Source organism: Callorhinchus milii, unplaced genomic scaffold (genome assembly GCF_018977255.1).
Source record: "Callorhinchus milii isolate IMCB2004 unplaced genomic scaffold, IMCB_Cmil_1.0 Scaffold624, whole genome shotgun sequence".
Taxonomy (NCBI): domain Eukaryota; kingdom Metazoa; phylum Chordata; class Chondrichthyes; order Chimaeriformes; family Callorhinchidae; genus Callorhinchus; species Callorhinchus milii.
In genome coordinates, this window is record NW_024705365.1 from 1 (window position 1) to 26333 (window position 26333).

General features: G+C 50.1%; 1 protein-coding gene across 1 annotated transcript; it reads left to right on the forward strand.

Annotated features, from left to right (window-relative positions):
• Positions 1-639: 639 nt before the first annotated feature.
• Positions 640-25176, forward strand: LOC121852245 (calpain-1 catalytic subunit-like; the record flags this gene model as incomplete). Its single annotated transcript, XM_042346332.1, is given in 20 exon segments — positions 640-861; positions 2736-2796; positions 2799-2868; positions 8685-8853; positions 10388-10471; positions 11386-11471; positions 14300-14374; positions 14900-15060; positions 15527-15696; positions 16532-16543; positions 18015-18226; positions 19864-19900; positions 20149-20211; positions 20404-20473; positions 21476-21540; positions 21850-21918; positions 23122-23200; positions 24162-24278; positions 24628-24712; positions 25023-25176. Coding segments are annotated over 20 exon segments (2061 nt in total), but the record flags the coding sequence as incomplete, so codon positions are not given.
• Between the last annotated feature and the right edge of the window lie 1157 nt (positions 25177-26333).

Genomic DNA, 26333 nt, shown 5'->3' on the forward strand with positions numbered 1-26333 from the left:
TCTGTACTGTAGTTTAAAATAAGACCAGCCCAAATAAAATCAAACAGATGGTGTCTTGTACATGCGCACCTAGGCTGAGTGTCCCGTGCTGTCCAACACATTATTGATACATTCTTGATTAAATAAAAAATACTTTAAAGTCATGGGCAGGAGCGTCTTTATGGTACTTTAGTGATGTCACAGTCACGTGGCTATGGTATGTGTTAATGCAAAGTCAAAGCAACGACAATACTTACCATGATTTGAAGTTTTTGGTTTTGTTTTCGTTATTGAAGCTGTAACCTTTTGTTGAATGGCCAGGGGTGGATTTGGCCAGCCACTTGGCAAGTAACAGTTCAGCCACCCAACCCTGGGTTCATGATTCATATCAAGAATCAGTCCCTATCCTGAACTCGTTTGTCCTGTCTTGGTTGTAGTGTACGTCTCGTTTGTTCTATTGATTTTTTTAACTGATGTGTTGATGATGATTGTTTTTGACGGATGCGTTGATCACACATTTTTGACGGATATGTTGATGATTTGGCGCATGGGTTAATGGTAACTTTTTCAACGGATGTGTCGATTTATTATTTTGACGGATGCATTGATGAATATTTTGGAGGTTTTAGGGACGTGTTAACGATTTATGTATGCATGTAGAACTTCTTTCGCACCGTACGTAGCCAATCGTGCTCATCGGACAACCAGGTGCGGAAGGACAACCAACTTAACACACGTTTTGGCTGGTGCGTTGTCATTCCAGGCGACTGCTGGCTGCTGGCGGCTATCGCCTCCCTGACGCTGAACGAGAAACTGCTGGCGCGAGTCGTACCCTCGGGCCAAGAGTTCACCGGTGGCTACGCCGGTATCTTTCATTTCCAGGTGCGACAACTTCACAATCAGATTCTTATATTTGTGATAAAGAGCTTTCACTTTATCACAGATGGCCAGTAAGGGGTGCGGTGTCAAGACGTTACAGCAACGAACAATACAAAAAAACACGACAGTAGTGCAAAGTACAACAAAGGTGAACAAATCACCCAAAAATATACAAATAAAACTAAACCATCCCCACCCCACCAGGCAAAGCCCACTGAGGTATGAACTTATTTTTTATTTGCAAACTGGCCACAAATGATAGCTCAAAAAAGTGGCTTGTCAGTTGGACATTTATAGCAGCTAAAAAATCTAAATAATAAACGACACATTTATAAATAACGCGATCTAACCCAAAACCTTTATTATGAGCAACCTGTGTTTTACGTTTGTGCACGCAACGATCCACGCTGTAGCTACACTATCTCTCGCCTTGACCCAACCCCAGTGTTTGCACGCACACACCACAATTGTACAAACACAAGAACATGACAGCTGCAAACAGAATGGTGTTAGCCGAAGTGAAATATCAATTGATAAATTATTCTTTGCTCAATAGGACACTGTTACAATCCCTGCATTGATATGTGAGGTGGGCTGTACTGAGCAAACAAAGTGGCAGGGCCTGCTGTGCCCCAGCCGTGAACCGGAGCTCTTTGGCGATGTCCGGGACAACCGCGCTGAGCAAATACCAGTGAGCAGTGGCGGCAGGCGATTGCGTTACATCACCGTAGGCGAAATTGGCAATTGCCGCCATCCAACGATTTCTCAACTGGGGCCGGCGCCGTGGAAAGCCACGGGGAGGCGTTCCAACGCGAGTTGGCCCGAGGAACTGCACGGGCGTTTTTATTTTCCTCGCCCGTCGTTGTGTCATCGCGTGCCGCGCCGCGCCGCCCTGACCCGCGCTGCGCGATCCCGCGACCCGGTTTTTTCGAGCTCCCCGTGCGTGCATCACGCAGTTCGCGGTCGTTGCGCGATGCCCACCTAACCCAGGCTCTTCATCCTTGGTCGGCTGAGCCATACATTAAACGGCCATGACCCGCTGCCGTCTTCAGCGACCCGTGAATTAGTTTGTAATGTAGAGCAGCACAAATTTTGGTGAAAAAAAATCTCTTAACGTATGTACGTACGTCTGTATGTATGTCTGTTAAACTTCTTTTGCGCCGTATGTGGCCAACCGTGCTAATTGGAGGTGCAAACGTGCTGTGGTGTGGTCAACATCAGCAATGTTGAGATAAAGGTCGCCCAGGTGGCAGGGTGGTCACACAGCACCACAGTCGCCTCCTGTGCAGCGACAGCCATGATGGGTGCTTGATAACAGCGCGATCCACAAGAGTGAATCTACAGTCTCCAAGTGGAATTTTTCACTTGCAAATAAATGGCATCATTCCGCCTATACTTAATAAGTATGTCTCCATCTGTCTTGATTTAACCAATCGCCCTCAGCGATTTCATAAAATGTTCACAGTGCTGCATTGCAACTTGATGAAATAATTGATTATTGGTTTAACACTGTTGTGAATATAGCGGCTTCTAATAGTTCGAAGGGCCAAATGAAACTTGTATACAGCGTATACGAAAATGAAAAACATCAATTCTTACGCAGGTAAGTCGATGTGTGCCATGAGCTTAAAGATTCAATATTCATCATTAGATTACTTGTTAAAGCCCTAATATATCTCTCTATGCCGATCTGTCAGTTTATCTACGAGTTCATTCATATATCTACGGTCAACTCTTGATTATCCTGGGGAATGAGAGGCATGACCTGGATAAAAGACACACAGACACACACAGACACGCGTATACCGTATACATTTGAGTGCGTAACGGCGCTTGTGGATGGTGTCTGCCGGTGGCGTGCGTCTCGCCGGGGCCAGTTCTGGCAGTTTGGCGAGTGGGTCGACGTGGTGATCGACGACCGCCTGCCCGTCAAGTCCGGGAGCTCGTGTTCGTCCACTCGGCCGAAGGCAATGAGTTCTGGAGCGCTCTCCTAGAGAAGGCCTACGCCAAGTGAGTGTGCTCGCGCTCTCGTGCTCGCGTCGCCCCCCCACGTGAGCCTCTGGGCACGTTGAGCAAGTGCCCCTCGGTCCGTCTGCCCGGATGAGAGGGGTGGCGCAGCGGTTAGCGCGCTGCGCTACGAACCCAGAGACCCGAGGTCGATTCCCGATCAAGACCAACGCCGTGACGATTATCTGAACCCTCTTTTACGTCCACTCAGCCTCAGATGAGTACTTGGTGTGGTGTGTAAACATAGCCACTAGGGAGACAAAGGCGGCCGGGTATGGTGCTGGCCACCCATGCCCTCGTGTGCCGTGCCGGCCTTCATAGGTACTACCCACTAACAGCACTTGCCCCAACAGTCTGTTCAGGCTATACGGAGGATCGTTGTCTTTGCTGCTAACGAAGTAGGTTTGTGTGAAGGTGAGTCGTTTTGTCAGCTGACGCATGGGTTCGTGGCTACAGTCGCTTATGTATTTACAGACTTGTAAGTTGAAATTATTTTTTGCACCATATGTATGTAGCCAACCGTACTAATCTGAGGTGCGGCACGTATGCACATGTGATGTGATTCATGTGCATTTGAAGATTAGCTTGAAGGTGTGTGTGTGTATAAGTAGACTCTAGAAGATATACTTTATCTCTCTTCAGTTACGATAAACCTGGGGCGAAAGATAATACAAAATGTAAAAAGCTATTAGGCATTCTGTCGATAGCTCGGGTAAAGTGTTTGGGAGCAGTGGCACAGCGGTTAGTGTGGTACGCGATGAACCCGGCGACCTGGGTTTGAATTCTGGCTCCAGCTAATGTCAGTAGTGAGTGGCTTAAAATAATGGATTAATAACGTCGACATTGACAAGGAACGTTGCACATTTCACCTCGTCATACGAAGGAAGAAGATGTGGCAAGTGATATTTGAACCGGTCCCGAGCCCTCCCCTAGGTTGATTGACCCTTAAATTAGTACCTGGTGCAAGTCTGTAAGCACTGGGGAAACAAAGGCATCTGGGTGTGGTGCTGTCAACACCTTAATTGGTGCTCACTAATAGGATTTGTTCCCAACAGTCTATTTAAGGCTGTTACTGGAGATATTTGTCTGTACAAGAAAGTGGGCCTGCTTGTCTTTTAAGCTGCTTGCCGTGTATAAATAGATCTCTCTTGTAAATAAACCACTCGGTCAGCACTGTACCGCATAGCTGACCATCCCTGAACGAGCTTTAAAAATCCGAAATCAAATGTGGTCCCTTGGCACCATGGTGCCAAGATGTTAACTCCCTCGCCTGGTAGACAGGAGGTCGTGGGTTTGATCCCGACCCTCACGACTGTATATTTGGAGTTTGCACGTTCTCCCGTGGTCACATGGATTTTCTTGGGGTCCCCTCCGGATTTTCCCTCCACATTTAGAAACATGCATTTAGAGTATTTGGCTGCTATAAATTTCCACGTGATAAGCCACTTTGTTGAGCTATCATACGTGGCCAGGTCGCTTCTGAAAAAGAGTTATATCGCTCCGTGGGCCTTACCAGATGAAATTAAAATGAATTGTTTTGTTTACTATCGTTTTAGAAAGGCATGATACTTAAATGCATTCATTCTTATGTTTTATCTCAAGCTGACGCTACAAACATTGCATTTTAATGAATAAATTCTGTCTGAGATGGGTTCGCGCGATCGCCCCCTTCTCCTCCCTGGCAGCCGCTAGCGGCCGCTACTTCCACCGCGCAACATGATAATGACGATAATGAATAGATTCTTGAGTCAAATCGTGACCATGAATCGCCAAACATTCCCGCGAAATATTTCGCCCTATTTAAAAACCAACGTAAACTTTTGTGAAGGACTTTCAATTTCGCAAGCCGGAAGAACCATTTTGAGTACGTGAAGAATCAGGAACCCCCCCCCCTCCCGTAGTCAATGGTTGTGTGTTCATTAGGCCCAATCTCAGCTCTGGAGCATCTGAGCTATAAGCTCAGAGACAAGGAAAAAAATACAGAACGCGCATGGGGTCCTTTTCTAAACCTTAGTTAGGCCAGTCATATATACTTGAGCCAGAATGGCAATGATGTGGAATGAAAGATATTTTATTTTTAAAAAACGTTACAACAGCGATACGCGTGGTGTCATTCGGATACGAGAGAAGACCCGGTGCGCGTTTCGGCAGATCTGCTGAGCAAAAGAGAAACCAACACAAATGATGAAATTAAAATTAAATAAAAATTGCCTGCCTCACTTGATGCAGCAAATCTGGCTGTGGCGGTCCCACCTGATGACGGAGACTTGTGTTGCCTCCGAAACGTCGTGATTTTTATTTTATTTTTTATTAATTTTATTTCATATTTTACCTACGTGACTTTACCGAAAGAACTAAGAGTATGAATCTTGCAGTCACGAAAGCTTCAAATCTAGAATCAACACAAATGAGTTAACTTATTAAAACCACAGCGACGTCGCCCCCTGCTGGCAGACTGTACGCGTCTGTGAAACCCGGCGCCTCCTTCCGCAATCGCCTCGCGCTATGAGAATGGCGCAAATAACAGATGTTCCAAAATTGTTACTAAAGTTCATTCCAGTTTATTTTGAAGTACCCTGTGCGCCAGGAGCTCTTGAATCGTGTTTCATCAACAAAAACAACACCGCCGCCACTTCTCCGACAAACGCAACAAGTCACAGTAAAATAAATAAAAACCCAAAAAGACAGATAAAAAAAATGCTTGCAAATCTAAGTGCAATATATATTTTTAAAATGTAAAAAAAAATTATTCAGTTATAATTCACAGTGCAGCGTTTAGCACCAAACATTCTTCTCAGTCCCCGTGCAGGATGTGCTTCTGAGCCCAAGGCAGAGGCAGAAACACACAGATGGATTTTACCCCCCCCCCCTCTCCTCTCCGGCACAAGCGATGCATTTCGCATGCACGGAGGAGCCCCCTTGTTTTGTTTATAGCCAATTGTGCTTTGTGAGCACTTTGCTCAGAGACTGCGTTTGTTGCGTTCAAAATGTAATTTCTCTGTTCGCAGTGAGCGTGCCACCCCCCAGCCACCCCCTCGCCCCCTGCTTGGTGAGCTAGTTGTGCGTGCATTATTAGCAGAAGCCTTCTTTAAACGTTGGCGTTTCATCTGAACTCTCAACTTCGCTGTATTTTTTAAAATATTATACATGGGTAACAAAAAGGCGTGTTAGCCGGGCCAAGAAAATCGGGCGCGTTAAAACATCGTTGTTTTTTTTCGATTTAAAGCTTTCGTGACTGCAGGGATTCATCTTCTTGGTTCTTTCGGTAAAGTCACGTAGAAGGGAAGTAATAAAATAATAAAATAAAACATAATAAAAAATTCTCGACAGACCTGGTTTCACCTGAGGACGGCCGCTTGCGTTGTGGCCGAAACGTCGTGAGAATTATTTATTATGTTTTATTTTATTATTTTATTACTTCCCTTCTACGTGACTTTACCGAAAGAGCCAAGAAGATCGTTGTTTTTTGTCCGAATGCGATGCGCGCTGAATGTGAAACGCGGCTGATCGATGCGGCGGTAGGACGAGGATGACCACACAGCTGTTGAGAGCTGTGGTGGCGGCGGCGGCGGAGATGACGATTGCAAAGCCCTGACGCAAGTGTGACAACGAGAGGTCGCTGAAAGAGCAAGGTTGCATCCCGTGATAAAAATACAAACCAAGTGTTTTGGACGCTTAGCCACAGGCGTGGTGGCGTGCATACGTGTAACGTAACGCCGTTGAAGGAGGGAAAAAAGGAATGGATGTAGATGGAGACGAAGCTGGGCAGGTTGCATTGTAAATGTCACCGGGATGGGAGTACAGTACGGTGCTGTATACCAATGATGTCACGGCAAGGCCCAACGTTGCAGAGTTGGGTCGCTTCATCGTTGAGGTCACAAATACTCAGTGATAAGTAGAACGACATGCTATATATACGCTGTACGTAACAAATGGAATGCACTGTCTTTTTAGCCATAATTTCCTAAATTCTTGTCCTTAAGCTGTAGCTCAACCTCGTTTACATTTCACCAGTCGGATGAGCAACGGCTTAGTTTGCATTGGAATAATTAAGACTGGCAAATGTAATAAGGTGGACTGTGGTTGGGCGTGGGGACTGGACTTTGAGAATGTCAAAGTTAACAGTCCACTGCCAGCGGTGAAAATATTCAAACCTTTTTGCTAATTCACCGACTCTCCGTGTGGCCCATACATCTTAATTGGAAACAGATGTCCACTGTGCGACCTTTGGTCGTGCCTGGTGAGGTTTAGGCAAGCCTGGTCCAGCTCACTCCAAAACCAAACTGGTTTTCAGCTGGGGTTACATTCAAAAGTTAAGGAAGAAAAGCAAAACTTGCATCTTTTAAAGTTGCCGCTTCAAACTGGTTTTTGGAAGAAGAAGCAGCGGCGTAGCGCTTGAGCGTATTTCGCCATTAACCCGGCGACTTCAGTCCAAATCCGAGCCATGGCTCACATCAGTGGCGAGCGACATCTGAACCGGTCCTGGGCAGCCATGGCATCAACTCGCCCTGACCGGCCGTGGTGAAATATTGTCAAAAAACACTCCCCTTGACCAAAACGCGTGGGGAGGGCCTTCATCCAAACCGTTATTAAAAACACCCAACATCTGTTTAACACGTAGGCTTTCACGACCGTTATTATCCATAATAGAGGTTTTACGAGTTCTAACACAAAAAAAAACTATTATGGATAACTTGTACTCCTTTCGCAGCCTCCCCTGCTTTGGGTAGGCTGCCGAAGGAAGTTTGTGGGCCTCGTGTGAATTTGTGGGCCTCATGCCCAGTAATCCGGGGACACTGGGTCCGGCCTCGCACATTGCTGGTGAGAGAGGGTGGCGGATCCCTCGCTGCCGTAGCCAATGACCCCCGTTCACTGTCCGGAGAGAAGCAGTGCTCGGTTTGCTTGTGTTGTCGCTCTGGAGGCCGGGAGATTTTTGGTCACCACGTTGATGGCATTCGTCGTGGGGCCCGCGTAAAGACTGCCATCTGGTTTCGAGCCACTTGGCTGGGCTCATTGTTCTCATGCTGCAGCTGTGTTTTTGTTTTTGTACATTCACGTATGCTTCGTTGCTAATAATAACAAGAATGACAATGTCTTCGAGCGATGTAGCGTGGCACTGCAAGGGTGTTGCCACCGTCTTAGTTTGCACTGTCATTGAAATGCACGCCTTATGATGGTTCGAGAGTCGATGCGCGTCTCTCTAAGTCGTTGGTAGCAGCATCGTCACCATCATTATCAATGTGCATCATCACATTGTAAGGTCAACCTCGTCATAGGAATGTTGAGTTCTCGCAATAAATCTTGTGACCAGCTCACAGGAGGCGTTGCATTTGCCCACGGTCCATTTTAAGATGGAGCCACTTATGACATTCATACGATTCTGTGTATGTCGTGAGATTTTTAGAAAACTTTTTAATTAATCTTTTAAAGCAGCAGCGGTAATAGTGTAACCCATATGCGTCGGATACTTAATGTGCTGTGTCGGTCACAACATCTGCCCACGTTTAGCCACCACACCCACACTGTGAGCAAAAGCGTGCTCGCCCGTCGTTGCATCATGCATAAATTAACGAGCTCGGGAAATGTAATATCGCCGTGCGTGGCCCGTGACGCTTCAAAGACCATTACGGCAAAGTTAAATAAACCCCGCCTCCATGGCTTGCAGCAAACACACACACACACGAGATAATGAAAAATAATGTTGACAACATCCACACGTGAGGAGGTGCAGATGTGGTGCAGATCTAAACGCAGCTTTGGAGCAGCAATCCATTTCTCTAACATTTGCCCTCTGCCCTCTGCCCCCCCCCCACGTGCAGAATGAACGGCTCGTACGAAGCCCTGACCGGGGGCAGCACGAGCGAGGGCTTTGAGGACTTTACGGGCGGTGTCACCGAGACGTTCACCCTCTCCAAGGCGCCCCATAACCTCTGGAAACTCCTCAACCAGGGCGTGCAGAGAGGCTCGCTCATGGGCTGCTCCATCGACGTACGCAAGCCCCGCTCCTCCACTTGCTCGCTTGCCCGCCTCCTCACCCAGTCGCTTGTTTATCATACTCGCTCATCTCGGCCATTCACCCGCCCGCTGACTCGCCTGTTCGCTCACACGCACGCTCGCACGTTCATTCGTTCACCCGCTTATTGACTCGTCTGCTTCCGCAACCTTTAGCTAATTCACCTGCTCGCTCGCTCACTCATCCGTATGCTCGCTCGCCTACTTGCCCGCTTGCTCGCTCTCTCGCGCCACAGCCAGCCATGCGCACTCACAAAGGCGCCCTTGTTGGACACTTGGCATGAGTGCGAGTGTCTTGTTATTTGGCACGAAGAAAACATAAAATCCTATCTGTTGGGGGGTTTTACTGCGCGTGAGGTTTCTCACTGGCATTCTATAGCGGGCGTCTAGAAAACCATGCTCACACTTGGGGTTTCTTCGAGACTGCTGACGGAACGGCAGCCAAAGGAGGGAGCTTGGTCGAGAGTTCCACCGCGGCAGAGGTGGGACTGCTGAGATCAACTCCGTGAGATGGATTGTGGCATCACGGACACGTGTCGGGTGACAGCGAAGGCATGGAGAGGCCTCTTGACCTAGCAGTGGATAGACAATGGCTGACTATAAAGTCGATTATGATGATGGTGGTGGGGAGGAGGCTATTATCCAGAAGTTAATACACATTTTACTGATTTATTTGTTGTGATCACTTTTTAGTTGTTTGTCATTTTTATTTTGGTGCCATTTCTGAATTTCGTTTTACATTTTGCTTGGTCGTAGGGTTTTCATTTGCTTGGTAGTAGCTGCACATGGGATTTGGTCCTTATATATCATTAATGTACAGCGTTATGGGATGCTTTTAGCATGAATGACGCTATACAAAATTAAAGCATTGTTATTATTATTTTGGGATGTACCACAACGCGACTCACGAGCCTTGCCGCTGGGCTCTCGAGGTCTGTGATGCCTGCCGCTAACCAATCGCGTTGGAATGTGCCGCGAGGTTTGAAACGTTCGCCAACCGGTTCAAGCCTGACTTGACATTATAATCGGTTCGTTCGTGACTTGACAAAAAGCCGCCATGCCATTTTCGTGACTTGCGGAATCAATCATTGATTCTGAAAACGATGGTCGCACATTTCACGACCGCAGTTGCTATTGAAGAAGTGATTTGTATCTGCGCAGTCTGTTTGTGTATGAGGAGCAGTGGTGCAGTGGTTAGTGCACTGCGCTACGAACCCGGGCACCCACGTTCGATCCCGCTTGTGGCCAACATCGGTGACGGGTATGAGAGCCGGTCCTTGGCCCTCCCCTAGGTCGACTCGGCCTTAAAAACGAATACCCGGCACTGGGGAGACAAAGGTGGCCGGGCTTGGTGCTGGGCACCAACCCCAGCTTGTGCCATGTTGGCCTTTCATAGGTGCTCGCTAACAGCACTTGCCTCAACAGTCTGTTAAACGCTACTGTATATGGTTGATCTTTGGTGCCTTTCAGTTTTAATCGATTTGTCTGTTCCTGTTATTCCCGCGAACAGATAACGAGCGCGGCCGACACGGAGGCCATCACGACGTGGAAGCTGGTGAAGGGCCACGCCTACTCCGTCACGGGTGTGGACCAGGTGCGAGCTTCTCGGTGGCTAGGAGATGTTACCTACCTCGCCTGGTGTACAGGAGGTCGTGGGTTCGATCCCAACCCTGACCCCTTGTATGTTTGGAGTTTGCGTGTCTATCTCCCCGTGAGCGTGTGGATTTTTCTCCAGGTCCTCCGGTTTTTTCCTCCACATTTAGAATCGACACGCACTTAGGGTGTTTGCCTGCTATACATTTCCACGTGATAAGCCGCTCCGTGGAGCTATCATTTGTGGCCAGAACGCGTCTGAAAAAGAGCCTTGCCCAGTTTTTTTAGTTTCATAAAAATAGTTTCTCGCCACACCCCTGGCCGTGATTAATCACCTTCCGGCTGGCGTCCCTCGTGAACGCCGCCTCGACACCGAACGCAAAATGCACCGAGCTGCTGTGTCGGGCAACGTGGACCAGAGAACGGACGCAGCACGGTGACGTTGTCGTGCTGGCTGTTAAGAGAGCATGCGTTCAAGGGGGAGCCGATGGAGAACGCGTCGGTTCTGCAGTTGACGAGAAAAGCCTAACGCAACGGAAATAATAGCGCAGGCTGGAATACCACAAGTTTCAAACGACACGCAAACACGTGTAAAAAGCACAACTGCCTTTGTACATAATGGGAAAAACCATCGCAGTACCTGAAGAAGCACAGGTTTCCCTCGCTTTATGCGGCAAATGGCGCACAAAGCAAAGCCGCACGAGACAGCCGTCTGCCGATTAGCGCACGGTACACTCGCAATGCTGTCCCACGTCCGACCGCGCAGCCGCACGTGAGCGAATTCAAACCGCACCGTCGAGCGGATATTGGTTCGAATGGGTTAGCCACTTGCACGGTGCGAAAATCGCACTCTCTAGTCTTAGGTCACCTTCAGAATAAATTTTCACAAATTTCTGGCGGCGTGTGTGCGGGCAGGTGTACCACAACGGAGGCATGGTGAAGCTCGTCCGTATCCGAAACCCCTGGGGCCAAGTCGAGTGGGTCGGCCCGTGGAGTGACAGGTATTACTCGTCCTGCTCGGCTGCTCGCTCGCTCGCTCTGCCGCTCGTCGACCGTCTCGCTCCCCCCCACCCCCCTCGGCCACCAATTTGGTTCGCTGCCGACTCACTCACCCACCCGCCCAACCTGCTCGTGCGCCCTGCCTCTGTTGCTCGCTCACACCCCCCCCACCCCCCCCCCCCGTGCACATTGCGGGTGTTCGCGAGATATTCCTGAACGATTGGCGCGTTGCTAAATGTTGGCCCGGTTGTATGGCAATGTTTACGCCTGACATGTCGTGGATCATTAGGCCAATGATGACGTCTACATCGTTGCCATTTTGTGGTGATGGGCAGGCCTAATTCTGGGGATGAGAGAACAAATGTTCACATGCTCCGAGGTGTAAATCTCTGAGGAAGCCCAAGGCATCAGCTGTTTGCCTTACAGTTTACGAGGACTTAAAAAAACAAAAGCACGGATGTAAACATTTTGACAGATATTAGCTCATCTGATGTGTGTGTAATTAACTTTAAAATGCTAGATCGTCACGATTAAACATAGAATCATAAGAAGGGTTGTTTCCCTCTTGCTCAGAGGTGAGACTCCTTGGCAGGTACCACAGAAATATCCTGAGTTTCGCATCCAGTTTTCAGCAGTCCATGATTGGATACGTAAACAATCGGCGACGTTTTGGGAAGTAGTCCTCCTTCACAGCATTCTAATTTATATTTTATTTTGAAGGCTGTGGTATTGACAAATGTGCTCAATAGTTGTATTATTCGTGCACCCAAAGCCCAACGCAGCAGCATCACGCTATTAAAATCACTCGAGTTTAAGTGGGAATGTAATTTTACAACGTAATTGTTATTATCAAGGTTTTTTTAATGTTGTTGTGGAATGCTTTGATGTCTGCCGGTCGAGTCGCTCATGAAAAAGAGATTTTTAACTCTACTGGCTACATTTCTGATTATGATTCTGAACTATACTGGGTTCTTAAGTGGTGTGAGTTGGTGGTCTAAGACCAGTCGCCAATGAGTGCACAGAAGAAGAAGAAAAAACCCCACAATAGCAAATTGTGCTTTGATTTTCACTTAAATTTGCTTAAATTCCAGCTCTGAAAATGCAGTATCGGTTTGGACTGTCACAGGATGATCATTGCTTGGCGCAGCGGGGCAGATGGTGACGTTCTCACCCCCGTGGTGTGGATAAGAGGTCACTTGAAAATATTTAGGAAGTGCTTCTATGATATCTCCTTCCACGGGCCATTCTGTAACACGTTGGGGTGATGCACTGGCTCTGCAAGAATTATGTGAATGGATTTTTTATTAACCCCTTGATAGTCGACAATGGAAGCACAATTAGGATATCATTGCGGAGAAGGAAACACAGCTCCTGTCACCTTTCCGATGTAACGCACAGCCTGTGTACCATTCGCCTTTGTTCGGTGCTTAAAGGGAACACGAACAACCGATTGAAAGGCTGAGATCACTTTCCACATTAGGAGCAGGCCCCCCGCGGTGTATTTAATGCATGTTTAATGACGTATCCTTTGTACGGAGTGTGCTCCGCAATTGTGGCACTGCAGGTGCACAGCCCATCCCGTCACTGGCTGTCGGGACCTGTCACCGGGCACTTTGGCCACGGGCCAACTCTGAGTGGGCGTACGGGTTACAGAGCAGACCCGATCGGTCTGCGGCCTGGGAATGTGCATGATGTGGTGTTGAACTACAGTGTGAGCCATTTTAACATCTCACCGCGGTGGCGAGATGTTAACTATCTCGCCTGATATGCAGGCGGTCGTGGGTTAAATTTTGACCCTGATGCCTGCTGTATATTTCCATTTGAATGTCTTTCTCCTGTGGTTGTGTGGATTTTTCTCCGGATCATCCGGTTTTCCCTCCATATTTAGTATCAACATGCATTTACAGTATTTGGCTGCTATACATTTCCACATCTGCCACTCGTTGAGCTATCATTTGTGGCCAGGTCGCTTCTGAAAAACAGCTATATAGCTTAGTGGGCTATGCCTGGTAAAATAAAAATAGTTACAAATAGTAGTTATGTCGGGTTAAGCTACAGTTTGATCCATTTATAGATATCCACTAACATGAGAAGGGAGAACACTATTGAATGAACGACATTTTATTTCAAAGCCTCTACACGTCACTCACAAATCCCAATACACGTGTTCAATTCTTTTCACGCTGTCCCCTGAGATATGAAGCCATCGCTGCACGATATTCAATTACCTGAAGAGAAGTTCGCAAGAGGATCACTCGAAAGCAGTGGGATATCTGTAAATGGTTCACGATTTCGATTTAAAGCTTTCGTGACTGCAGGGATTCATCTTCTTGGTTCTTTCGGTAAAGTCACGTAGAAGGGAAATAATAAAATAATAAAAATAAACATTATAAAATAATTCTCACGACGTTTCGGCCACAACGCAAGCAGCCGTCCTCAGGTGAAGAACAGGTCTGTCGGAAAGACAGCGTCTGAAGGACACCTGTTCTTCACCTGAGGACGGCTGCTTGCGTTGTGGCCGAAACGTCGTGAGAATTATTTTATTATTTTTATTTTTATTATTTTATTATTTCCCTTCTACGTGACTTTACCGAAAGAACCAAGAAGATGGTTCACGATGTAGATAATGGGTGTGTGTGTGTGATGATCATCGCAGCACCATGGCCGTGCACGGTGCTGGCCACCCACCCCCTCGTGTGCCACAGTGCCGACCTTCACAGGCGCTGCTACTTGCTAACAGCACTTGCCCCAACAGTCTGTGAAGGCTACACGGGGGGGGGGGGGGTCTTTGTCTTTGTATGTCTGGCTTACGCGTGGCCCCGTCCCTTAGCTCGCGGCAGTGGAACGAGGTGTCGGACGACGATCGGGATCGGCTCATGGTCAAGAGCGAAGATGGCGAGTTCTGGTGAGTGCTCTCCTCCTGGCCATCTCTCCACCCTTTGGCCTCTTTGGGGTCTGGCAAATTCGTGGATATCATTCGATACTCCTCCGATGTGCATCAAGTCGTATCACGGGAATTATGTCAGATTTGGTTATTTCAGATCCCTGCAGCCACCGGCCAACTTGAGGCGCCACCTTCACGGCAGCGTTGAAGAGAAGAAATTGATTCTTGAATCGTGACCCCAGAATTTATATTCCTCCTCCGTTGAAGAGCGCAGACTCGTGTGGTTTACTGTATGGTCCATAGTTTGGGTTGTATGGCCACAATCGCACTGTGGCCTGTCTTTAATGTATCTCTATGGCTGTCTGTGTATCTCTGTGGGTTTACTATGTGGTCCATAGTTTGGGTTGCATGGCCACAACCGAACTTTGGCTTGTCTTTAATTGGCGACGGCTGTCGGGTGATTAGCAATGCAGGACAATGTTGATAAAAGTGCAAGTGGTTTAACGTGCGTTCCCGCCCCCCCACCCCCGACCTCCCCTCCCGCAGGATGTCGTACGACGACTTCTTGCGCCAGTTCTCACGGCTGGAGATCTGCAACCTGACGGCGGACGCGCTCTCGGACGATAATCTCCACTTCTGGAGCTCCGTGGTGCACGAGGGCAGCTGGGTGCGCGGCTGCAGCGCCGGCGGCTGCCGAAACTTCCCGGGTGAGGGTCGCTCGCTCTGCCTCTCGCTCGCTCGGCAGCCCGCTTTTTCATGCATTGGTTCATTCAATCGGTCACCGTTGCTGCACTTGCTTGCTGTCTCTCCTTCGCATGCTCGCTCGCTCGCTTGCTGTCGCGCTCGCTAATTCTCTTGAAGGCGCTCGCTCTCTCGTGCGCCATCCATGTGCACGCGCGGACTCTCACTCGCTGTCCTCATGTGCTCATTCACTCGCTGTCCCTTTCACTCGCGTTTCCAATCGCATAGTTCTCCCCCCTCTCGGACGCTCGCTTGCACGCGTCTCTCCCTGTCTCTCGCTCGTGCGCTCTCGCACTCTCACTCATTTGGCCTTGTTGCACGCTGGGTTTTACGCTCGCTCACACACTCGCTCTTTCCCTCGCGCCGCACGCTCGTGCGCCGTGGCCCTCGAATCTCATTATTTGTTTTCTTTCTTTACCCGCGTGCCCACAGACACTTTCTGGAGCAACCCGCAGTTCCGGCTGAGCCTGCTGGAGGAGGACGACGACCCCGAGGACGACGAGGAGGGCTGCACCGTCGTGGTGGCGCTCATGCAGAAGGACCGACGCAAGCAGCGCCGGCAGGGCCGCGACCTCCTCACCATGGGCTTCGCCATCTACCAGGTGCTGCGGCCGCCCCTCGCCCACGTCCCCCTGCCACCGCTCAACCGATTCCTCCGCACCTCTCGACCGCGCCGCAGCATCCTCCCTACAGCTCCTCCCGCGGCCGTCATCACCGATCGCTCGGGGAAACGCTGATGCTGCTGCTGAATCATCCATTCGTTCATTTATGTATCTGTCCAGTCATTCGTGTGTTGATTTCAAAAGGGAAAAAAATGCTGTGCATTCACTCTGCTACGTATTTCAACAGATTTCAAATGGCACCGTTTAGCTAAAAAAAACGATAGGCAGTGTTGATTGGAAATAATACTTGCTCTATTAAAAATAATATTTTCTCTGGAATTGGCTGAAAGCGAAGTGCCATGGGGGAGGTCAACGCGTCACATTTTTCAAAATTATTTTTCACAATGGCTGTTTGTGCTGGAAATGTTTTGTTTTTTCACATGGCCACCATCTGACAAAAACAAGTTTCACTCTGGATCAGCAAATTCAGCCTCTGGGAGAGAACTCGGGCTGCCAACATAAACGTCCTTGTATGTACGTGTGTACGTTGAATCTCATTCACACCGTACGAAGCCAACCGTGCTAATCGGAGGTGCGGGGAAAGGATGACAAAATCGGAGGTGCAGGGAAGGACATTAGTAACCGCAGATTCATTTCAGCCGAGTTTCGATTTAAAGCTTTCGTGACTGCAGGGATTCATCTTCTTGGTTCTTTCGGTAAAGTCACGAGTCTACACGCGGAGGTCACGGACGAGGTGCCACAATCGCGCGTGCACACCCCGCCGCGTCTTAACGCTTAATTCTATTTTTTCGTTTTTTTTGTTGTTTCTCTGCAGGTCCCACAGTCGGTACGTTCTGCACTGGTGTGTCCACACAGATGTGCCCCTCGGCAGACGTGGTCGGCTCCGCGAGACGGCCGTCGGGATAACGCCACGCCGTCAAAAGCGCCGCACTTGAACATTCACACTCGGCAGACTGCTCAAGTCCCCCCCCCCCGCCCCAGTTCAAACCCACCACGGTTTCGTGTTCACGCATTCAAATGCCGAGAGCAGTGGTGGGAGCGGGATTGGTGCCACAGCGTTTGGCGCTCCTCACCACGAACCGGGCTGTCCCAATAAGATTTTTGGTCACGGCGAGCATCGGTGACGAGTGGTCGCTGAAACGGTCTGGGGCGCACTCCCATCACACACTGACCATCGTGGTGCAGTATGGTCCAACAACTCCCTTGTTTGACACCGCACGTAGCCAATTATGTTAATTGTAGGTGTGATTGTATGGGGGAAGCCTTTATCCAGCAGTGACTTGACCATGGGCTGTAAGAATATGATTATTATTGAGTGTTGTTTTCAATTATCTTCATGCCGAGGCAGCATCCAGGATTGTAATCAGTCCGCCAAAGATGCAGGAAGCCGTGAAACCCCGCGGGTTGCTTGTTTTGAAATGGCTCTTGAACCGGGAACCGGAGCTGACGAACTAAAATGAAAAGGCCACCCAGCGAGCAGTGGCCATGGCTTCTAGGACCTAGCGGGCTTGCTTGGCTGGACATGGGGTAACGGGGAGTCGGATCGCATCAGCGCGAGTGTCCCATGAGTCACATGAACACCGTCTCATTTAAGTATCAGAGCTTTTTAGCGTGCAGGACAGAATTTCACTGGCATGGAAAACGGATCGCCGTGTACAAAAAAGAAAAATTATAGTCAAGTGATTCACCAGTTCATAAATGTAAATTAATGATTACACTTATGATGCATGCCACTGGATTGATTGGATAAGAATAGGTTATTTGTAGAGGTGTAAATGGATGCATGGAGTCATTGATTAATGTTGATTGCGGAGCTCACGATAAGTGCGTCGAATCACGCATGTAAAAATGTGTGTTTATTGTGTATGATGGGTTCACGTGACGCAACAGCCACAAGTGGTCACCACATTCACAGCAATAACAAATGAAGTGTTAAAATCCTTCAATTTAATTGTGACTTTAAGTCACATCAGCGTGTCGAATGTACTAAGGGTGTGAATCGTTACACCTCCGATAATTTACAATTGGAAAGCCAATGATATAGCAATGTCATGGAAATAATTGAGAGAGGACCGATGAGACACAATACAAACAAGACGGTAAATAACGAGAACACAATTGATCCCACTAAATGAAAGCTTTACAAACGACAGGCGAAACGCGTCTTGGATTTCCGTGTACCCGACCGCCGCCTGCTGTAACGTTCTGACCCCGTGCCCCTATCGGACATCTGTGAAAAAGAGCTTCATAGCTCATCGGATTTCTCCAGGATGAACAAAGATTCTGATTCTGCGCAGCACGTGGGGCAGCCGCAGCTGAAGCTGAAGAAGGACTTCTTCCAATTCCACGCGTCCAAGGCGCGCTCCGAGGTGTTCATCAACACTCGCGAGGTGTCCCAGCGCTTTCTGCTGCCCCCGGGCGAGTACATCGTCATGCCCTCCTCCTTCGAGCCCAACCAGGAGGCCGACTTCATCCTGCGCGTCTTCTCGGAGAAGCAGCAAGCGGTGGAGTGAGTGCTGCCACCGCCGCTAACACCACCACCAGCACGGTCGTTACCACCGCTATGAACACCACCACCACCACCGCCGTCACCAGTACTCTCGTTACCACCACGACCACCAACCCAAGACTACTAAACATCACCACTTCCAACACTACCAACAACACCTCCACCAACGCCACCAACACCACTAACACCACCACCAAACCCAACACTACCAGCTCCAACACTAGCCAACACCACTAGTACCAACATCACCACTACCAATACCACTATCACCAGCACTACCACCACTACCGCCAGCACCACCACTGCCACCATAACGAATACTGCCACGACCACAACTTGCACCTCTTACTACGATCACCACTACTCTCACACCTCCCACTTCAGCACCTAATATCTTGACAAACGTGTAGTATGCTGATGGCTCTACGTGTTAATGTGTTTAAACAGACCTTGCTCTGTTTTATTAACACCTTGATAGTCCTCTTTGAAACAATGAATTCCATCTGAGATTATTTTTACTATATTTAAATTACTGAAAGAACCAAGAATAAGTCTACGTTATAGACTGCCAGTATGCTCACTCAGGCTAAGAACCAGGCTACAGTCTACATTATAGACTGCCAATACATTTACTCCGATTAAGAACCAGGCTACAGTCTACATTATCGACTGCCAGTACACTCACCGAGGTTAAGAACCAGGCTACAGTCTACATTATAGACTGCCAGTACACTCACCAAACTTAATAACCAGGCTATAGTCTCCATTATTGACTGCCAGTACACTCACTCCAATTAAGGACCAGGCTACAGTCTAGATTCTTGTTTTTGTTGTTTATTATTTATTAATATTCTTTTTATTTTTATTCACTTATTTTTTTTATATCTACGTGACTTTACTGAAAGAACCAAAGAATACATTAACATGGGTCTTTAATGTCCTCTTTGGCAATGTCCTACTCAATTCGATCGGAGGTGCCGGGGGATGGACGACAAACTAAGCACAAAATGCAGTTCTAAATAAATTAGTTCTCAATCTACATTTTTAAGTGCATAGCTCCAGTGCCTTCCTAATGTCAGAAGAGGATTCCAGACGGCCGCAGAAACGCATCTGAAAGCGCCCGATGCAGTGGCCGTCTTTGTTCGATGGATAGCCAAAAGCTGCTGCGAGGATGCCTGGAGCTCGCGTGATGGTTTATGGTGTAGCATCCCAGTAGAGAGCCATGTCAACCACAAGGTCACCCAGGCCTCCCAGCGGAGTGCACGTGAAGTCATTCCTCCTCGGGTCCACCCTCTCTTAATTTCAAAGCCACTGCTCCCTGGTGGAAGGGTGGAGCAGGTGGAATTGGTATGCCTCTAAATCAGACCAACCCAGATCACAGCTTTCAACACGGAGGGGGCCCTTAAAATTAATTGGCGATCTTTCGATTTAAAGCTTTCGTGACTGCAGGGATTCATCTTCTTGGTTCTATTTTTATTATTTTATTATTTCCCTTTTACGTGACTTTACCGAAAGAACAGAGAAGATAATTGGCGATCGTGTAGGCGAGCGGGGGCTCACCCACGCCCCTCTCAAGTGCTCGAACGTGAAGCTGTTATCTGTGTGATGCCAGCGTTTCTTCTCCTGTTCTGTTCCAGAAAAATGGACGATGACGTCGACATTGTAATGCCCGAGGTGAGATTCCCCATTCTTTCCTGAAACGCCCTCGTTTTTTTCCACTCTTGAAATTATACAAGTACTTTTTTTTTAATGCCAGCGCCGTTTATTTGCGAGCAGATGTAAGTCGGTCATAATTGTAGAAGAGGAAGGCTATGAAGGCTGGACTTGGAGTAAAGTTCTGTGGAGGATCTTGTTTGTAATGTGCGTGTTTGTTTTGTTGTTCCTTGTTTTGTTTGTGCCGCTGCGTGCCGCACATGTTATAGTTGGACTTGGAGGTGCCAGTGGACCCGGCCTTCGTCAATGTGTTTGCCAGGCTCGCCGGAGCGGTACGTCGTGTCAGCTGTTCAGCGCAACACCTGTCACCTTGTCGTGTTTTCACCATCATCGAGTCAATCGTCAGACGGAAAAACGCACAAATCGACCGATCGGCCGAGAGTGCATTTTAAGTTAATTTGTAAAACCGCGCTTCGCTTCTGCTGCCACCCACGCTGACTTCCCACTTTGGTCGGTCGCTGCAGGACAACGAGATCAGCCCCACGGAGCTGCGGGACATCCTCAACCGCGTTGTGGAAAACGTGAGCGGCGCGCGTGAGCGGCGCGCGTGAGCGGCGCGCGTGAGCGGCGCGCGTGAGCGGCGCGCGTGAGCGGCGCGCGTGAGCGGCGCGCGTGAGCGGCGCGCGTGAGCGGCGCGCGTGAGCGGCGCGCGTGAGCGGCGCGCGTGAGCGGCGCGCGTGAGCGGCGCGCGTGAGCGGCGCGCGTGAGCGGCGCGCGTGAGCGGCGCGCGTGAGCGGCGCGGCGCGCGTGAGCGGCGCGCGTGAGCGGCGCGGCCGCCGTGAGCGGCGCGCGTGAGCGGCGCGCGTGAGCGGCGCGCGTGAGCGGCGCGCGTGAGCGGCGCGCGTGAGCGGCGCGCGTGAGCGGCGCGCGTGAGCGCGCGCGTGAGCGGCGGCGCGGTGAGCGGCGCGCGTGAGCGGCGCGCGTGAGCGGCGCGCGTGAGCGGCGCGCGTGAGCGGCGGCGCGTGAGCGGCGCGCGTGAGCGGCGCGCGTGAGCGGCGCGCGTGAGCGGCGCGGCCGCGCGTGAGCGGCGCGCGAGCGTGAGCGGCGCGCGTGAGCGGCGCGCGTGAGCGGCGCGCGTGAGCGGCGCGCGTGAGCGGCGCGCGTGAGCGGCGCGCGTGAGCGGCGCGCGTGAGCGGCGCGCGTGAGCGGCGCGCGAGCCTCGTGCTACACACTGGCGATGGCCACGTGACGCTCCATGGGGTGGCGGCGGTTCCTCACCGTGTGACGAGTCTGCCGTCAGTGGTTGAGCGTTTGTCACACGACGAGCCTCCTATTGATCGATGTCTGAGTGGTTGTCACATAGCACGCGTACTGTTCATGTCTGATTTCACTTTCCATTGAAGTTTGTCAAACGACGACTGTACTGTTGATATACAATTGTCTTTCACATGAACTGTGGCCCTGTTGACATTTAGTTGGTTGTCATATAACACCTGGGGTGTCAGTGACATGTCCTGTTGAAGTTTGTTCAGCAGTAATGGGATGCGCGTTGTGGTGATCCGATTGGGTGCCTTGCGACGTGCGTACGCCGATCAGATGCCGACCTCAAGACGGACGGCTTCAGCCTGGACGCCTGCCGCAACATGGTGTCACTCATGGACGTATCCTTTCGCAGAATCTCGCACGCTCACAGGATTAGCGCAGAAAACACCGAACAGCAAAGGGAGCACGGCTCCTGCCCGCCCCTCACAGGGAGGTACGGCTACCTCCATAAGTGACGGCTTGAGGGCTTCTCCCCTTATCGTAACTGCGGTGAGGTCCCAATCCTACCGTCTCCCGGTACTCGCTGCAAATGGGATCCATCTGGTGGCCCCAGACGCCGTCGAGCGGCTTTCCGCACCCAAGAAGGACGGCCCATTGACGCGTCCGTCACTTTTTGAATGCCCTTGACATTGCGCCACCTTTCCCAGAGGGACGGCAACGGCAAGCTGGGCATCAAGGAGTTCAACTTCCTGTGGCAACGCATCAAGACGTGGCAGGTGTGGCCGGGGAAGCGAGACTCGGGTTTTTTCCGTCTGAACCAGAGCCGACCACAACCGCCCCCCCCGCCCTGCCCCCCGTGGCAGCAACGGGGTTCCCCATTGTGTCACAGACACTCGGCTTGTGGAGCTCGTGGTGGTGGTGGTGGCGGCGGTGGGGGGAGGTGACAAGAGCGAGGGGGAGCAAAGGGGACCGGTGGTGGTCGCGTGTGGTTTCGTTTTTTTGCCACACAACTCCGGGGAGCTGTGGGTAGCGTGGTAACGTTATCGTCACTCGACACGTGGTGAGCGTCCGGGCCGTGGCAGGCGGAGCCCGATTCGTCAACCGTGGCATTACTTTTGAAATATATTTCACAACGAATGTCTAATCGCAAAAGGAGGTTATTTTAAACGCTAAACGACCCGACATGGTGTTATTTAAAACTTTCTGTCATCGGCGTTTTAAGCATTTTCCCCTTCAGAATTATGGTGATTGTGCAGGTATATTTAGACATAATATGTCTATTTTGGTGTGTGCTCACACTTTACAAACAGACACGCGATACAGTTTGTATTTGCCACATAATTCATAGACGTGAAGATTCACCTGACTTGATACGTTTCCATGATTCGCGATCGGAATTCGATTCGGGAATCTCATTCTCTGTCGGTAACCGAGTGGAGAATATCGTGTTCTTCAGGGGTTTACGTGAACCCAGCACGCAGAGCCATAACTGAATACTGTCCAGTATACGAATCGGCATAAATTGAACCTCGCTCGTACGATTCGATGCATGAATCGCGATCTAATTGAACCATCAGCACACTTATAAGTCTTCATCATGTCGCATTTTAAATGACGGGCATGTTACAATTTATCGACTTGCTGTTTTAAGTGGCTTATTATGATCGTGATACACGTGCATCGAAGTCGATTGAGAATGAACATTTTTATCAAAGCGTATTCGCAAATAATGTGCTCGTTACGTTGAGGCCAATGGTTTTAGAGGCAAGACCACGAATGGGAAACCATTCGAATTAGCGAGACGACAGAGACAAAAAAGACAAAAAAAAGCAGCATCGATTTTGGGATCGTGACCGTGGATAGGTGACGAATCATCCGAGCGCAGGCAGTGAGAGCGAATCTTTGCGTGGGTGATGAGCAGCGTCGACGATTTTTAAAAAATGGGGTCTTCTCGTTGCGTCCGTTGTCGTTTTCCGCAGCAAATCTTCCGACAGTTCGACATGGACCACTCGGGAAACATGAACGGGTACGAGTTCCGCCTCGCTCTGGCTGAAGCAGGTGGGTTCCGTCATCTTGGACACACTCCATAACAAAGGTCCCCGCCCCCACCCCGCCCCGAATCACTCCGCTGAACGTTTATTTTAAATTTTGACTATCTCCTCACCACCAAAGACAAAGATCCGCCGTATAGCCTTAAGAGGCTGATGGGGCAAGTGCTGTTAGCGAGCACCTATGAAGGCCGCACACGGCACACGAGGGGGTGGGTGTTAAGCGCCACGCCCGGCCGCATTTGTCTCCCCAGTGGCGATGTTTACGCACCGTAACCGGGTTCTCATTTAACGTCGAGTCCACTGAGGCAAGGCCCAGGAGTGGCTCAGATATTCTTCACCGATTGACCGTGAGTGAGAATTTTAACTCTGTTCGCCGGGTTTGTGGCGAAGTGCGCTCACCACTGTGCCACCGCTCCCCATAAAACACTGAAGACACACACGCGCGATATTACATAAGGAAATTTGAGAATCGATGCACGTACGTTGTATGCGATCGGTTCATACAAACGCTGCAGGCGTGAAACAGCGAAGCCACGTTAGGATTCTGTATACACAAAGGGCAAAGAAAAAATATTTGTGCATCAAATATTACGTGTATCAATGTTCTTCAGTGTTTATTGCGGGTTCTTCTTTGACCCTAAAGCCACGAAGAGGCCACCCCATTAACTGCAGCGTGAAAAACGAATCGGTTCTCAGATTGAGTCGTCTCCTTGTTTTGCGGCAAGTCGTGGGATCGTCGCGCCCCCGTTCATCTCATCGACGTAATTTTATCGTTTCGCTCGCGTATTTGAGAATCGCCCCACGAATACTTTCAGATTCCTCCTATATCGCATCACGCTAATATTTTACTTTTTTTTAACACACATTACTCACCATACGTATGTATATTATCAAAGAATGTGTAATCTACAATACGTAGTTATACACGTACGTCTCCTTGTTGAGATGCTCTCGCAATCCTTCCACAGGCTTCCGTCTGAACGACCAGCTGACACAGACCATCACCATGCGCTACATGGAGGAGAGCGGAGTCATCGACTTCGACAACTACCTGTGCTGCCTCGTGCGGCTCGAGACCATGTTCCGTGAGTCGGGGGGGAAGTGGAGGGGGGGAGGGTGGTGGAGGGTGCCATCACAGGTCTCAAGGAGACGGCGACCGTCGGAAATCGTCGGCCATCTCCGAAGACCCAGGGGGTGCGCGCCTCCGGTGCTCGAAGACCACGATCAACTTCCAGGCTTTGTAGATTACCTTGACACCTCCAGCTGCTCAACAAACAAACAAATAAACGGCTGAAAACAGAACGTCCTACATTCGCCACGATATTTAGCTAGGGTTAGGCAATTCACTTGCATGGCCAGGGGATCCACGTGGCAGGTATGTCTGGCGAGGGTTAAACGTGACACCAAATCTCGTTGCGTTTTTGTATCTTGCAGGGATATTCCAGGCCCTCAACAAGGATGGTGATGGAACCATTAAGCTCAAACTGCCCGAGGTGAGTTGGCTGCGTATTTACGTACAGTATGTTGAGCTTCTTTCACACCGTATGTAGCCAACCGTGGCAATCGGAGGTGCGGGGAAAGGACAAAAAAGTAAGCACAAAAAACTGTTCTAAAAGATGAGTTTTCAATCCAGATTATTTAAAAGTGCATAGCTCCAATGGCTTCCTAATATCGGAAGGAAGAGCGTTCCAGACGGCCGCAGACGTGCGTCTGGAAGCGCCGCGCGATAATGCGCTGACCGTTTTTGTGGGCCCTCACTTGTGCTCGTCGGGGCATACGACGCTACGCATCGTCAAACTTAGCTCGTAAACGTTCTGCTGCCCGGTCAGAGCCTCGCTCACCAGCTCGCTCACCAGCTCGCTCATCAGCTCGCTCACCAGCTCGCTCACCAGCTCGCTCACCAGCTCGCTCACCAGCTCGCTCACCGCCATGCCCAGCAACTTACCATCGCGACACTCGAACGCCAACTTTCTTGCCCCATAGCTCCTTATCTGCCTGTCCACCTACTCGCTCGCTCACTCTCCCACTCATTTATTCGTCCAATCATCTGCTCGTTAACCGATGTAATGGCCTCCTCTTCCATGTGCTCTCTCACTCAGTTATTTCTTTGTCAATTTTTGTGCTTGGTTAGCATGGTCGGTTACGTACGGCGCGAAAGAAGTTCAACATAATACATACATTTATTTACCCACCCGCTCGCTCTCTCGCTCACCCTCCCACTTGCTTTCTCACTTGTCCTTTCGCCCATTCACCTGCTCACCCACGTCTCTCGCGTTGTCGCTCGCCCGCTCACCTGGTGCCGCGCAGGAAGCCGATTCTTGAGCCTTGTTCTCTCAGGACGAGGATCGGCCACGTGTGAAAGTCGCTCTTCTTGGGTCGTTGATGACGCCCGTCGTCTCGTTTCTTTGCCCCCCGCAGTTCCTGAACCTCACCATGTTCGGTTGAGGAGGGAGAGGAGGCGCGGGGGAAGCGAGCAGCAGGAACGCAGCAGCGACGGCAACAGAGATCGGATGTCAGCTGGCGCATGAGCTCCAGCTCGTGCACGCTCCTACACGCGTGTGTGTGTGTGTCTTCGTTCGCGTGCATGTGTGACAGTGTCGGCGTGTTGCCTACCCGAGTGTGCTCGTGCGAGTGAATGCGTGGGGTAGAGCTGTCGGAGAGCTACAGTGAGTGGTGAGCATGTTGCGCTGCACACCCAGCAAACCAAGTTCGATGCCCGGCCAAAGTTCACGTCTGTGACTTAAATGTGAATTGGTCCTAGGCCTCCCCTAGGTCGGCTCGTACATAAATGATTACCCTGGTACGGTGTGTAAACGTAAGCGCTGTTGACGCAAAGGCGGCAGCTGGAAGCGATGCTGGCCACAACACCCCCTTGTTCGCATTGCCTGTGTATGTTGAACTTATTTCGCACCGTACATAGGTGCTCGCTAACAGCACTTGCCTTAACAGTCTGTATGGCCATAAGGGGGGGGGGGTATCTGTTTGTGAGTGAGTCGGTTGCTATCCGTATCGAGCTGCAGAGTGCGAGCGCGTGCGTGCGTTGGGTGAACAGCCGATGGCGGGACACCCACCTCGCCAAAAACCACACACCATCACGGCGCAGCGCCGGCCTTAATAGGTGCTCGCTAATCTAGCAACTC